This window comes from Lutra lutra, chromosome 4 (genome assembly GCF_902655055.1).
Source record: "Lutra lutra chromosome 4, mLutLut1.2, whole genome shotgun sequence".
In the NCBI taxonomy this organism is placed as follows: domain Eukaryota; kingdom Metazoa; phylum Chordata; class Mammalia; order Carnivora; family Mustelidae; genus Lutra; species Lutra lutra.
Window position 1 is genome coordinate 38,553,008 of NC_062281.1, and position 15,744 is coordinate 38,568,751.

General features: G+C 35.8%; 1 protein-coding gene across 6 annotated transcripts in view; it reads right to left on the bottom strand.

The window, feature by feature from the left end:
- Nucleotides 1–15,744, bottom strand: part of VPS13B (vacuolar protein sorting 13 homolog B) — a 763,452-nt gene that overhangs the window by 707,433 nt on the left and 40,275 nt on the right. For all 6 annotated transcript variants that reach the window (XM_047723595.1, XM_047723597.1, XM_047723594.1 and 3 more), the window contains exon 4: nt 1,295–1,415. In XM_047723595.1, the coding sequence (XP_047579551.1) occupies nt 1,295–1,415 (121 nt within the window). The remainder of the gene's footprint in view (nt 1–1,294; nt 1,416–15,744) is intronic.

Genomic DNA, 15,744 nt, shown 5'->3' on the forward strand with positions numbered 1-15,744 from the left:
AACCATATTAAAACCAACAGAAAGCCTACAAACTTATGGTGCAGAAAACAAATAAATACCAATGTCAACTACACCTCTGAGGAAAAGAAATGACTGATAAATAAAATCAAAAGAGAGGTGAGTGATAAAATAACTCCTAACAACTGAGCCACCCAGAAGCCCCAAGAGTCTGCATTTATAACAAGCTATCAGGTTCTGCTGCTACTGGTCCTTGGGACACACTCTGAGGAGCAAGGCCCTTAAAAAAATGCAGGACAAAAACACCTTGAAACCAAAGGCATAGCCACTTTATCCCTTATAATTCCTATCAGAAGCAGAATAAATATTGTAATGAGAATGGTAATAAAAACTTTCTCTGTAGGGGCATCTTGGTAGCTCAGTCAGCTAACCATGTACCTCACCAGGGAGTCTGCTTCACCCTCTGCTCTTCACCCCTACTCATGCTCACTCACTCACTCTCTCTCTCTCTCTTGCTCTCTCTCAAATAAATAAACAAAATCTTTAAAAAAAAAAAAAAAAAACCCTAACAGTAAAAGGCATTAATGCATTCTGACCACAGAGCTGACATGTCATGATCATGTTATTCTTCCTCATTAAATAGTTACTAAGGAACTGTTCTTTGTAAGCCACTACTATTCCAGGTAAATAAAAATTTCAGGAAATGAAAGAGATGGTTACAAAATTCTATGATCCTGTTGGTGACTTTTTTTTTTTTTAAAGATTTTATTTATTTATTTGACAGAGAGATCACAAGTAGGCAGAGAGGCAGGCAGAGAGAGAGGAGGAAGCAGGCTCCCTGCCGAGCAGAGAGCTGGATGCAGGGCTCGATCCCAGGACTCTGAGATCATGACCTGAGCAGAAGGCAGCGGCTTAACCCACTGAGCCACCCAGGCGCCCCCTGTTGGTGACTTCTATAGTTTCCTGAAACTCAGAACAATCTAGTGTCTTTTCTACTTATCAAGAAGCAAGGGGAACAAAGGGGATACTAGTCCTCCTGTTAGGTAAGGCGGAAAAGTGAGAGTGAGTGACTGAGAAAACAGAGGCATGTCTTTGCTTGGACAGGATGTAAGAAAGAAACTTAAGAAATAAACCTGTAGCAAAAGAGCATCAAAATTTGAATGAAAGACATTTTTGAGGGCTCTGGACTCAATCTGTTCTTATGTCATGAAGGAAATGCACATACACATATAGTCCAAGTATTCTATGACACTAAATACTGAAAGTATGTATACAGATTACAACAACGATTAATAACAAATGAAATTTTGGTTTTACCAAGCTCATTAGAAATTACCTGGTGGTAAATCAGGATCTGTGGGAGCAGCCTGCTGAATTCTTCGAGGTTTTACTGATGATTTCGTGTTCTCAGTAGCACTACGGTTGGTAGAATTAGAACCACAGCTTTCATGGTCATCCTATTTTTTTTTTTTTTTTAAATAGAAAAGTAAAGTATCAACCACCATTTAAGAATTAGGAAAGGTTTTTCAGTTGAATATATACAATTTATGGTTACTAAATTTGATTAGCTAAGACTTATTTTTTAGCTCTAAAAAAATTCTATATAACTGAACAATTCTTATAATTTTAACTCTCAAATGGCATTTAAAAATAACAAGTAGTTTAAACCACAAATTCTTCCTTTGAGTTGGTATCTAAACAAACCACTTGACGGCATAAAAAAAATTCTTATATATGGCTTTCACAAAAGAAGACTAATAGAAATTTTTAAACACTCTCCATCTGAATACAAAATAAATGGAAAGGGAGCAACCCTCTCAGGGCCCCTCCCTCCTTGGGAACTTTGTACTATCACTTTACTATCCCTCAGTAAACCTTGCTTCACTGCCCACCACTCTGTCTGATCTATCTCTTCATTCTTTGAAGCAGCATGACCAAGAACCGCAGGCACTGATGGAGAAAAAATCCTGTAACATTCCTGGGGGCTCGTCAGGGATCTCCACCATCATTAAGGTCAACTAACCAATAAAGGTCCTCAAACTACAATTGGTGGTTCAGATGGAGCCTCACATGGAGGTCAAAACCAGACATCTACAGGAAACCCCTTGACAGATCAGGATGAAAGGAACCCTGACTGCCACCCCATCCAATGCCCACCCCCGCAACCCCCAGCAGGAAGTAGCTTCAATCTGTCATTGCCCTTCTTCCCTAACAGCAGTTAGGGTTACCTCTTCAAATGGGGGAATGACAGACAGCTGGAAGGCAGGCACGCAGGAAAACGGGCCCCCACCCTGAAAAGGATTTTACACCACCCTGGAAGAAGCCCTCCACCCTGTCCCAAATGACAGAGACAGATGACAAAAATCTGATTGGATGACAGATGCAGGGAGGGTTAATCAGATTAAAACAGCCCTCCAGCAAGCCTATGAAAACCCTTGGATTTAGAAACTCAGGTGGCAACCCTCTTAGGTTGCCTCCTTGGGGGCTTTGTACTATCACTTTTCTATTGCTCAATAAACCTTGTTTTGCTGCCCACCAAATAATATTAAAATAATAATAATAATAATAATAATAAATAAAAAGGATCTCAACTCTTCCCATTTTTTTGCTTATATGTTAAGGCCCTCAGTATTTTGTGTGTTAAATTAAGAATTCAAGCTGTTTTCTTTTTTCTTTTCTTTTCTTTTTTTTTAAAGATTTTATTTATTTATTTGACAGAGAGAGATCACAAGTAGGCAGAGAGGCAGGCAGAGAGAGAGGGGAAAGCAGGCTCCCCACCAAGCACAGAGCCCGATGTGGGCCTCGATCCCAGGACCCTGAGATCATGACCTGAGCAGAAGACACAGGCTTAACCCACTGAGCCACTCAGACGCCCTCCAAGCTGTTTTCTTTCTTTTTTTTTTTTTTTCAAGATTTTTTTTTTTTTTATTTGTCAGAGAGAGAGGGAGAGAGAGCGAGCACAGGCGGACAGAATGGCAGACAGAGGCAGAGGGAGAAGCAGGCTCCCCGCCAAGCAAGGAGCCCAATGTGGAACTCGATCCCAGGATGCTGGGATCATGACCTGAGCCGAAGGCAGCTGCTTAACCAACTGAGCCACCCAGGCGTCCCTCCAAGCTGTTTTCTTAATCACCTCAATGATTAATCTTAATCATCCTTAGACTCCTTTGCATCCTATTTAATTATGTTCACTGCCTTGATTCAATTAGTTTGTATAACACAAAACAACTTCACTATTCAATCTTTATAATGACATCTTCTGTTATTTGGGGGGATGTTATCGTCTCTAAATACTAAAAGACTACTACTGTGAATAAAACCTTACTGTAATTACTTTTAGTTCAGCTTACATCCTTAAAAATGTCTGTAGTCATACACTTCTGTACAACATTAACATTAAAAGCACACTATTAATTTTTGAAACATATGGTTGTCTCAAAAGCCCAGAAGTAAAACATGTTCATTAAAGAAATGTGAAAAAGTTCCAAGTGAACTGCCAAAACTAGCATAATTATGAAAATATTTAACACTGAAACCATCTGAAATCACATACTGTATATAGATTACAGTGATGTCATAATAAACATTCCAGCCAAAATGCACTAAAACTACTGCAGTCCAATAAATCTGGCATACATGAGATGACAAACATTTTAATGTAAAAGAACAAGTTATTTTTATTTTGTAAAAGTTATTAACAGCAAAAAAGAGTAAAATGCATAGACTAAACATAAAACTTCAAATAGTTTAAGAAAAAAAACCGTGAATAAAGCTTCCTACAAACTACACATTTTGATTATTTTAAAAAAAAACCTAAATAATTTGCTTAAAAATTCATAATAAACCTAAAATTTTAGTATGCTTTAAAAATCATTAATCATAATACTCATAGGAATATATTCTATAAAACAAACACTACCAAATGTGCAGATGCAAACAATTCTTAATTATGGTTAGGAAATAAGGGTTGCATATACAATTAGAAAATAATTCTTTTAATAACTTGAACATGTTTTTATTTCAACTACATTTTAATTGTATCAATTATAAGTCAGCTTCCATTCAAATCCTATCCCAACTACATTAAAAATAAAGCAAAACAAGAATTACAATATTTACCATCAAAACTGGAATTATTTCCATCATTAGGAGTTCACCATCTGCTTCTAACCAGTATGCATCATTTTAGACATATTTTACTTCATCAAAAGTCTCTAATTTCTAATAAAAGAAACCCTGTTCTCAAAAATACTAGCTAAAATGTTTTGAGATAATTTTTAACCCCAAACACATCACAGTTATATCTTTCTTATTTAGGTTGCAATTTTTCCCAAAATGTCTGGTAAGTATATTTCACGGCAAAAGAATGTTTTCTCTTGGGGACCACATAGCTATTTCTGAAAATACTGCCCTTTGCTCCTCATGAAACAAGCAAGAATGTCATTTCCTTACAAAAGTTCCTAACAGAGGGAAAATGTGGCAAACACTGTATTTAGATAGATCCATTACTTTCATACTGACAGATCATAGGATCAGGCTGCGTATTTTTCACCTTAGCCCTCATAAGAGGGAGTCAATTAAAACTTGAAACCCATCAACCCCCAGATTCACAATGGTATGAATAAGATTGAGGATATGACTTAAAACAGGTGGCTCAATCATTCTAACTCCTTGTTTAAAAAAATAGACAAAGAGGTTAAAATGCAAGAAAAGAATTGAAGAAAAAAAATTGAAAGGTAGAACTAAGAAATGATGTGCTTCACGCTCTTTAACCTTGTGGTGTGCAGATAAGCAGAAAAGGACTGTGGCTTCCCTGGAAGCTCTGGTCACCAAAAACTACTGAAATATAAAGTGAGGGCCTTGCAAATGAACTACTACAGACATCGTAAGGACATGCACCTTTTCTTCTCCAGTTGCAAGTACCCTAGCAATTGTCAAATGCAATAAAGAATCTCTAAGAGTAAACCTGAACTTTCAGAGACCAGACAAATAAAGTCACCAAAGCTGGGGTATACTTGGAGACCACCAGAAAGAGCCAGGGAAAACACATTCACTAACTTTCATGATAAAAATGGGAATCTCGGGGCACCTGGGTGGCTCAGTTGGTTAAGTCTCTGTCTTCGGCTCAGGTCATGATCTTGGGGTCCTGGGATCGAGCCTCTGCTTGGCAGGGAGCCTGCTTTCCCCACTCTCTCTACCTGCCTCTCTGCCTACTTGTGATCTCTGTCTGTCAAATAAATAAATAAAATCTTAAAAAAAAAAATGGGATTCTCTGGCTCACCTTTACCCTGATAACAATATTAATCAACTTAATTTTAGTCATTAAATAAAGTACCTAGCACATTCAAGAAGGTATGTATGCCCCCAATCTCTTCACACACCAACTTTACCTACAGAAGAGGCTGCATCCATCTTCTCGCCCATCAAGAGTGAGAATAAGAGGTTGGGCTGGGCAAGAAAAGAAAGTTGATGCCCCCTTACAAGCCTTTGCTTGATCCTCCAAAGAGGAGGAATTGCTCATCTGACAAGCCAAACCTGAACATTCCTTAGGACACATTTTTTTATTTTTTTAATTATGTTTATGAACATATAATGTATTTAGATGTCGTCACTAACTGTAAAGACCTGTGTGGTGGAACTTGTCTTCTATGTTTGAGATCCACGCTACTCAAATAACAGGACCAGAGCCATTTACCCCAGATTAGCCATCTCTTCTCCTGACTTGTTCTTGTTTACACACACACACATACACACACAGACCCAACCCAAGATACTGCCCCAGCCAGAAAACTATGCTGGTTAACGGCAACACATTTAAGGAAAAATCCATTCTATATTATTGCCTAGGACATCCCCTTCCCTCATGTCACTAGACATATATTATATTGCCAACCTCTCCTCCTCCTCCTCTCTTTTTAGGCCACTGGATTGAACTGGTTAACCCACTCATATTTGATAGGTAAAACAGGCAGAAATTAACAGAGGAAAGAACAAAAGCATATACAGAGGCATTCTGGCAAAAGACACATCCTATTATCTAATTTTTCCCTTTGCTTGAGTAGATTAATAAAACCACTTCTCTTACATATAACTTCCTTCAGCAAAAAGACCTGATCAATGTGTATGTATGAGTTAGACACCTAGAGAGAAAATAACTAGTGTAAATAGATGGCCCTTATCCAGGTATTTTACTTCCCTAATTGAGGAACAATCCTTATATGCATAAAAAGGTTAAAAGCAATGTAGGTTAGTCAGCAATCATAGGTGTCACAAAGAAACAATAATGACCTTTCTTGAATACTTACTACATGCTCCAGGCCAGGCCTCAAGTATTTTAAGGGTGAGGAAATTAGAGCTTAAGAGGTCCCAAGCTCAAAAAGATAGCAAGTGACTGAGCTCGGATAAACACCCAGCTCTGTCTGACCGAAAAGCCCCTCCTATAAACCCTTTCCTAAACTTGAAAGGAAGACTAAAAAGCAGGAAGAATGAAAAAGAAGAAAGGCAGAGAAAAAAGAAAAAAAGAAGAAGAAGAAAGGCAGAGAGAGAGGAAAAAGACAAATAGAAAAAAAAAAATTTTGTGGGACTTCTACTAATGTCACCTACTGCTAATGACATTACATTCATCTCTCTTGATCCTCTTAACAATGCTATGAATTAGACACTATTCCCCATACAAAAGTATCTCCATTTAAAGATGAGGAAACTAAGGCAAAAAGAGATTAAATGGTTCAAAATCACACTGGTATTAAATCACATAATCCTAACCATAGTTGCTTTACTTCCTCCCTATTAAAAAGGCCAAGTAACAGCACAGTACTGAGTACAGTATATTTGGAGGAGGAACTGATCACAGTGAGTTTTAGCCAGAAAAATGTCACGAAGGACATGAGGTTTGAAAAGACTGTGTCCTACAGGACAAAAAAAGGGGGACATTGAACCAAGAAAGGTGGTAAGGAAGAAATCATGTGTCCTTATTGAAGAGAATAAGTAGTCCAATTTAGGTTAAGTAGAGAACAACAAAACATGAGGCTATAGAAAGCTAGAGTAAATGATCTCGACTGTGAGTATCTTCCTTACAGGAATTTGAGCTTTATTCTACATATTTGGTTAGTCAATGAAACTTAGGAGTGAAAGATTAACAAAATGAAGTACTTCATTCAGGAAGAAGAATCTTCTGGTTGTGACAGAAACAAAAGCAGAGATACCAACAATTTACAGAATATTATAAACGTTTAGAAATTAGATGATGTGGGAAGTAGCAATAAGAATGCTTTTAAATGCTTGCACCTCAAAGTCAACACACATATAAAATAAACTCTGCAAATGACTGTTCCTTTTCCCTTACCCCCATTTCAAAAAAAAAAAAAAAAAAAATCCTGTTCTTTACATCCTAATTCAGTCAACAAAACTACCATCTTCTCAAGTCTAAGAAAGTAAAAGGCGAACTTTTAGATCTCTATTCTAACTTTGTAAAGTGATGCTAATGAGCTTTGAAAATTTCAGGGCAGAGTGATGCTTGACCATGAAGCATACAGGAGGACACTGCACTCCAAGCACTAGATGACCCAGGAAACATCCATGTATATAGTAGACTCATTTTTGGATATGTAGCATTTCTGGTGAAGGCACATCAACACCAATATGTACGTCCACAGGGGAACTGAACATGTACAAGTCAAGATCATAAGAGCAATCAAGAGTTAAAGATTTGGGGCTCATCCTAATAGAGGCAATATTTGAAGCCAATTTCCAATTGATTTCCAATAAAAAGAAAGATAAGGATTAACGCTCCTAAAATATGGCAGACTAGGTAAGTGGAAACATTTGAGGCTGGGTGATGCTAACAATAAAGTTTAGAAAAAAAAAAAAAAAAAGAAAATTTTAGCCAGGTTCAAACAGTGAGTCAGACTGAAGAGATACAGTTATGCTCAAGGTATAGGAGCTGACTGAGGCAGGTGAGGAATAAAGAGGACTCAAAATGGTCCAAGTATGGGAGGAGACCATTACCAGGCTCAACACTTGAAACCAGTAACATAGTAAAAAATTCCAACTCTTGAAAAGAGGTCAAAAAGAGCTATTGCCAGCTCCTGCCTAGAATTGAACATGAAGCTGCAAATAAGAATTGACACAAATAACTTTGTATCACCCAATATCAACACCCAGGAACCCTAAATTGCCAAAATAAGACAGCTCCAGAGGAGAAGCCAGAACAAGTTAACTATAAAACTACTAGACAAGAAGAGATGAGCAAAAGGGCTGGAGAGAGAACAGGTGGTAAAATAGATAGTGACCCTATTCAAAATAATCTTAAAAACCACTATTCTAAAACACACAAAGCAATCCAATGCCACAACAGCTAAAGAAATCAATGACATGCACTCACAGTTATGTTAATCTTCTAGAACAGATTTAGAAGGTTTTAAAATAAATGTATTAAAATCCTCACACAGTGATATGAATGAATAATATCTACACACACACACACACACAACACACAAAGGAGGTAGAGAGATAGCTCCTCCTTCAGCATTATGATTATAGAACTATATTAAATTTAAACAAACCAACAGCACGGAAGAGAGCCCAGAAACAGATCCAGACAGACATGAATACTTAGAATATGAGACAAGGTGGCATTATAAATCAGTGGGGAAGAAAAACTATTCAAATGGTACAAGAGCCAGTTAACTACATGCCTGCCTCACACTACACATGAATACACACACACACATACACACATTCTAATAATTTAATTTCTAACCATTCAGTATTAACTTGTTTTCTTCCTGTCTCCAAATTTAATTTAAGGGTTCAAATTATTTGGGTATTACTTAAGCAAGGTATCTGAGTATGTGATAATTTAACACTAAATAATACCTTACCTCTCCCAATTATCTATTTCTACATAAAGATCATATAAAGACACAAAAACTCTACTGTCCACACTGAAAAGGTCATCTCAATATAAATGTCTGTAGACTAAATTTTCAGTAATCAAAAACATACAAATTCTCATCATACCAATTTAGAAAAAGCAATATATAGTATTCATGCTCTTTCAGTGGAATTAAATGTTAATTTGGGATGGTCACATACTTTAAAGGGAAGGCAGAGTTTTCCCATAAAAGTCCAGACAATAAAAATTTAGGTTTGCAATCTGTATAGTCTGTTGCAACAAGTCAATTCTGCCATTGCCTGTTGAAAAATCAAAACAGGGACGCCTGGGTAGCTCAGTCTGTTAAGTGTCTGCCTTCAGCTCAGGTCATGAACCCAGGGTCCCTGATCATGGGGAGTCTGCTTCTCTCTCTCCCTGCTGCTCTGCCTACTTGTGCTCTTTTTTTCTCTCTGTCAAATAAATAAATAAAATCTTTTAAGAAAGAAAGAAAAGAAAAAAAATGAAAACAGCCATAGACAATATGTAAACACATAAGACTGGCTGTATTTAAAAAAATTTATTTACCAAAAAAGGGGGTAGGCCCATGCACCGTAGTTTGATGACCCCTGCTTTAAAACATTTGTCCTAATAGAAATGTATAGGATAAACATTTATCCAACTTGAAATTGCATTATAACCCAGTGTTTTCATCATTTGCCTTAAGGGAAAAAATTCAGGCCACCTCCACGGCTAAGAATTTTTGCTTGGCAAAAGTACTGCCAAGAAGACAAGGCATTTCTACTATTATCCTTTTGGCTAATTTCTAATGAAAGAGTAGATTCAAAAAGAGAAAGGAAAGCAAGTGGCGGTAAGAAAATAGGCTTAAGTTTCTAGGAGAAATAGAAATATATATAGAAATACATAAGCATTTCTGCAAGGAAATAATATATGTAACTACAGCATATTATCAAAACAGCATATTCCAAATATATATAAGTATATATGTGATAATGCTGCCGACATGGTAGAAGAAGATCTAAAAGTAACCTGGGAAAAAACATGGGTGGAAAAAATGGAAACATCCAATCATATGTAATTCTAAAAAGGGGGAAACTCCCAGAATATCCTAATATTCTAATAAGAAAAAAAAAAAGCATTTCAGATAAATTTTCGGTGAAGCACAGAATTGTCCCAATAGAATTTGAGTGCATTCTCAATAGTACTAAAACCAATTGATATTTTAAAGAATTTCAAGTGTTTTAAAGGAATGAAAGATTAAAAAGTATTTAATTATACACTATAACAACATTAGCAAGTATAAAATTCATAAATTCTTAAATATTCAGATTATAATGAATCCTTTCACTTTAGCTATGAAAGGGGCCCTTACTTCTAAAAAAATGGTATAATACTAAGTATGCGGCTTTTTAAAAAAAGGACGGAGTAATAAAGGAAAAACTCAACAACCATAATGTTTACCATATTCCTCTTTCAATAAGAAATGCCTTATTTTGTATTTGAAACCCCCTAACATCTATTCTAAATTTCAGTGTCCACTTATATTCAGGCTTTAAACAATGATCAAGAAAAGATGTAATTACCTTTAACTATTCTAAGAAAACAATGTATTTTTTTTTTTTTTTTGACAAGCAGAGAGTTTTAGTTTAGGCAAGGGTGTTTCTTTCTCCTATTTCTTTCTTTTTTTTTTTTTTAATTAACATAGAATGTATTATTAGCCCAAGGGGTACAGGTCTGTGAATCGCCAGGTTTACACACTTCACAGCACTCACCATAGCACATAACCTCCCCAATGTCCATAATCCCACCACCCTCTCCCTGCCCCCTCCCCGCAACAACCCTCAGTTTGTTTTGTAAGATTAAGAGTCTCTTACGGTCCGTTTCCCGCCCAATCCCATCTTGTTTCATTTATTCTTTTCCTACCCCCCAACCCCCCAACGTTGCATCTCCACTTCCTCATATCAGGGAGATCATATGATAGTGATAATTGTCTTTCTCCAATAGACTTATTTCGCTAAGCATAATACCCTCTAGTTCCATCCACGTCATCACAAATGGCAAGATTTTATTTCTTTTCATGGCTGCATAGTATTCCATTGTATATATACCACATCTTCTTTATCCATTCATCTGTTGATGGACATCTAGGTTCTTTCACTACATTTGTATCTTTAGGGTAAATACCCAGTAATGCAATTGCTGTGTCGTAGGGTAGCTCTGTCTGCAACTTTTTGAGCAACCTCCATGCTGTTTTCCAGAGTAGTTGCACCACCTTGCATTCCCACCAATGGTGTAGGAGGGTTCCTCTTTCTCCGCATCCTCGCCAGCATCTGTCATTTCCTGACTTGTTCATTTTAGCCATTCTGACTGGTGTGAGGTGGGTATCTCATTGTGGTTTTGATTTGTATTTCCCTGATGCCAAGTGATGTGGCATCAGGGAAAAGTACAGTATCCTTTCCTGATTAAAGGGAAAGTACAGCATCCTTTCCTGATTAAAACTCTGCAAACGTAGAGATAGCGGGTACATACCTCAATATCATCAAAGCCATCTATGAAAAACTCACCATGAATATCATTCTATATGGAGAAAAACTGAGAGCTTTTCTGCTAAGGTCAGGAACACAGCAGGGATGTCCATCATCACCACTGCTATTCAATATAGTACTACAAGTCTTAGCCTCAGCAATCAGGCAACAAAAAGAAATTAAAGGCATCCAAATCAGCAAAGAAGTCGTCAAACTATCACTCTTTGCAGATGATATGATACTATATGTGGAAAACCCAAAGGACTCCACTCCAAATCTGCTAGAACTTCTACAGTAATTCAGTAAAGTGTCAGGATATAAAATCAATGCACAGAAATCAGTTGCATTTCTCTACACCAACAACAAGACAGAAGAAAGAGAAATTAAGGAGTCAATCCCATTTACAATTGCACCCAAAACCATAAGATACCTAGGAATAAACCTAACCAAAGAGGCAAAGAATCTATACTCAGAAAACTATAAAGTACTCATGAAAGAAATTGAGGAAGACACAAAGAAATGGAAAAATGTTCCATGTTCCTGGATTGGAAGAACAAATATTGTAAAAATGTCTATGCTACCTAAAGCAATCTACACATTTAATTCAATCCCTATCAAAATCCCATCCATTTTTTTCAAAGAAATGGAATAAATAATCCTAAAATTTGTATGGAACCAGAAAAGACCTCGAATAGCCAGAGGAGTGCTGAAAAAGAAAGTCAAAGTTGGTGGCATCACAATTCCAGACTTCAAGCTCTATTACAAAGCTGTCATCATCAAGACAGTATGGTACTGACACAAAAACAGACACAAAGATCAATGAAACAGAATAGAGAACCCAGAAATAGACCCTCAGCTCTACGTTCAACTAATCTTCGATAAAGCAGGAAAGAATGTCCAATGGAATAAAGACAGTCTCTTCGACAAATGGTGTTGGGAAAATTGGACAGCCACATGCAGAAAAATGAAATTGGACCATTTCCATACACTACACATGAAAATAGACTCAAAATGGATGAAGGACCTCAATGTGAGAAAGGAATCCATCAAAATCCTTGAGGAGAACACAGGCAGCAACCTCTTCGACCTCAGCCGCAGCAACTTCTTCCTAGGAACATCGCCAAAGGCAAGGGAAGCAAGGGCAAAAATGAACTATTGGGACTTCATCAAGATCAAAAGCTTTTGCACAGCAAAGGAAACAGTCAACAAAACCAAAAGACAACTGACAGAATGGGAGAAGATATTTGCAAATGACATATCAGATAAAAGGCTAGTGTCCAAAATCTATAAAGAACTTATCAAGCTCAACACCCAAAGAACAAATAATCCAATCAAAAAATGGGCAGAGGACATGAACAGACATTTCTGCAAAAAAGACATCCAGATGGCCAATAGACACATAAAAAACAATGTATTCTTTATTAAAAAATTATAATTTATATATCTAATAAACTTGTTTTTCAGAGCCCATACTCTTTAACAGTTTAAACAGTTAGCAGTTTAAAGTCTGTCTCATTTGAAAAAGAGCAATAATGATTATTTTTTATTTCATAAAGGTGTATCCAATCTCTTATTGGCTTTTCTCTGATACATGAAAATTCTCGGCTAACAAGAACTACTTAATACAGAAAAAAGCCCTAAATAACATCTTCCCCTTTCTATGACATTGCTGTTTGCACTGTATGTATTAGAATAATTTTATATATACTCAATGATATTTCCTATTTTTCCTTTTATATATTTTTATATATTGTTTTATACAATGCAATTCAGAGGCAAATAATGTTGTTAATAAATATGATACTAAAATTGAGAATGAGATCTAATTTGCAGAGATGTCTGCATTTAGACAAACTGAAGCAAATAATAAAACCTGCCAGGAGAGTTAAAGAGTGCACTGTAATACAGGTGTGAGTCTAGACTTGGGGAGGATCTCAACAACTGAAAGAATACTGATTAGAAGAAGCACCTCTGTGTATGCAGGTGCACAAAATAGCCATGAACACCAAACAAGATGCTCTCAAAATTACTCCATCTTTGGACAATGTGGACAAATTTAATTCTCCACCAAAAAGATATCAACTCTGAATATTACAGTCTTTTATAATCACCTCAAATTAGAAGGACAAAAAAAATTCACTTACAAGTAATACTAACAGATCATTACAGAAGTTTAAAAGAATAGATCCATTTGAGTAGTAAGGGAAGAAGCCAGATTACAGTGGGTTAAAGAGTAAGTGGTCGTTGAGTAAATTGAGACAGGAAAAGACTCCCTTAAGCCTAGACAAAAAAAGAGCCTGAAAATAGTAAAACAGAATGGAGGTGGTACAGGAGCATATTTAGGATACTCTGCACAGTGGATGCAGGAGACACCAGCTGATAAGTGGGAAAAGAAAGAGTCCTCAATGTTAGAACATTATTTATAAAGGAATCTTTTAAAAGTATACAGATAAGTCATACTGTAAAATAATATTCTAAGTATTGTGGGCATAAACAATGCAAGAAGCTTTATGTTCATTGTTCATAATCATCACAAACATCCTATAAGATTCTGTATTTTAACAAATGAGGAAATTAAAGTTCATAAGGATAAACAGCTTATCAAAAGTGAAAATTTTTGACAAGTATTAGAGTTTGTTAAAGTCTTGAAATTTTGAGTTCAAAAAAGGAAGGAATTACTTTAAGCTGTTTCTATTACTCTCACTAAAATCCTTTCATCTTCTTAGAGTTAGCCATTTTTCTCTCATTCCAATTCTTGCTGTTCTATTTTAAATACAAAGTAGGCCAAGCTGCTATTACAAAAGCCCTAGGCATAAGCAGATAACCAGGAGTTAACCCAAAGGTTAAATCTAGAAATCAGAATTGTTAAGCAAAGAAAGCAGCAAAGATTTTCTCAAACAAACAAAAGCTGAAAGAATCTGCAGCAAGCTGAAATGACTACAAAAAATATTCAGGTTCTTCAAGCATAATAAAATGCTGCTAGATGAAAACTTTGATCTATATAAAGAAATTAATAAATTGAGAACTATGTGGATAAATCAACAGACTCTTTTTCTTATGTTTTAATTTCTTAAAACACAGACTGTTCAAAGCAATCATAATAACAACATATTGCAGATTTAAAATATATAGAGAGGAGTTATTACAACATTAGCACAAATGATGGCAAGGGATAAAGAGAAGCATACTGTCGTAAGCACACTAAAGAATAATATTTACATTACCCCTGAAGTGGTATATTATTATTTGAAAGTAGATGATGTAACCTAAACATGCACATTGTTAACCCTAGAGCAACCACGAAAAACTGGAGAGAGCAAATAAACCAATAACAAGGATAAAATGGAATGCTCATATATACTCAGCTAATCCAAAAATAGCAGGAAAAGAAAAAAGATACAAGAATTAGATGGGACAAATAGGAAACAAAAAGACACTCGACTTAAGACCAACCTTACAAAAAGCCACATAAAATATAAATAATCTATTACACTCCAACTAATAAACAAACTGTCGGACCAGTAAAACCCAACTCTGTCTATAGAAAACTCAGTTCAGATATAGACTCAGTAGTTTCTAAGTACTAGATATCCAGAGTTTCAAAAAAAACAAACAAAAAAGACAAAATGAAGTAATTCAAGAAAAAAAGAAAATTAGCAGTATGCAATCATCAGAAGGAAAATCAGAGAACCATTACATTTTATTAATTGAAAGGGAACCTATACACTAAATCTAGGATCAAACAAAAGTAAAATAGTAGAAGCTGCAATCTGTGTTCTTCATCATTGTTAATGCCAGACAACACACTGAGATGCCTTAAGGCTAGAAAGGAAAAGAGAACATGCAACCACCACCAAGCTGCAAAGTATCAAACCAGCATTGTTTTCTGTTTGCAGCACTGAAACATATAAATTACAGTGTCCACAACACTGAACACTGTAATTAAGGTTGCACTGGCACTTCTATTACAACCCCATATTTTCATTCATTCATTCATAACATTCTTTGAAAGTCCCTCATAAAAATAAAAGACTTCATTATTTATTTGAATCCAAATGTGACTTTTCTTCTTCCTAAAAAAGAGATACAAGAGAATGAAAATACCATTTTCAGCTCAAAAGAACAAAAGGGAAAAACTTTCCAAAGATAAAACAAATATAGCAGGACCCCTCAAAAACATCCAACATGAATTAAATGAATCCAACAAGAATTAAAACATCCTCAGTAAGTTTAATTTTTTTATTAAACCAAAAATCCAGTTTATGCCAAGTTCGGTTTTCATATGGCATATATTTTAAGCTTATGTATGCCATAATAAAAAATTCTAGGATTTAAATCAGTAGATTTTTTTTAAAGCAAGAACAAAGCAAT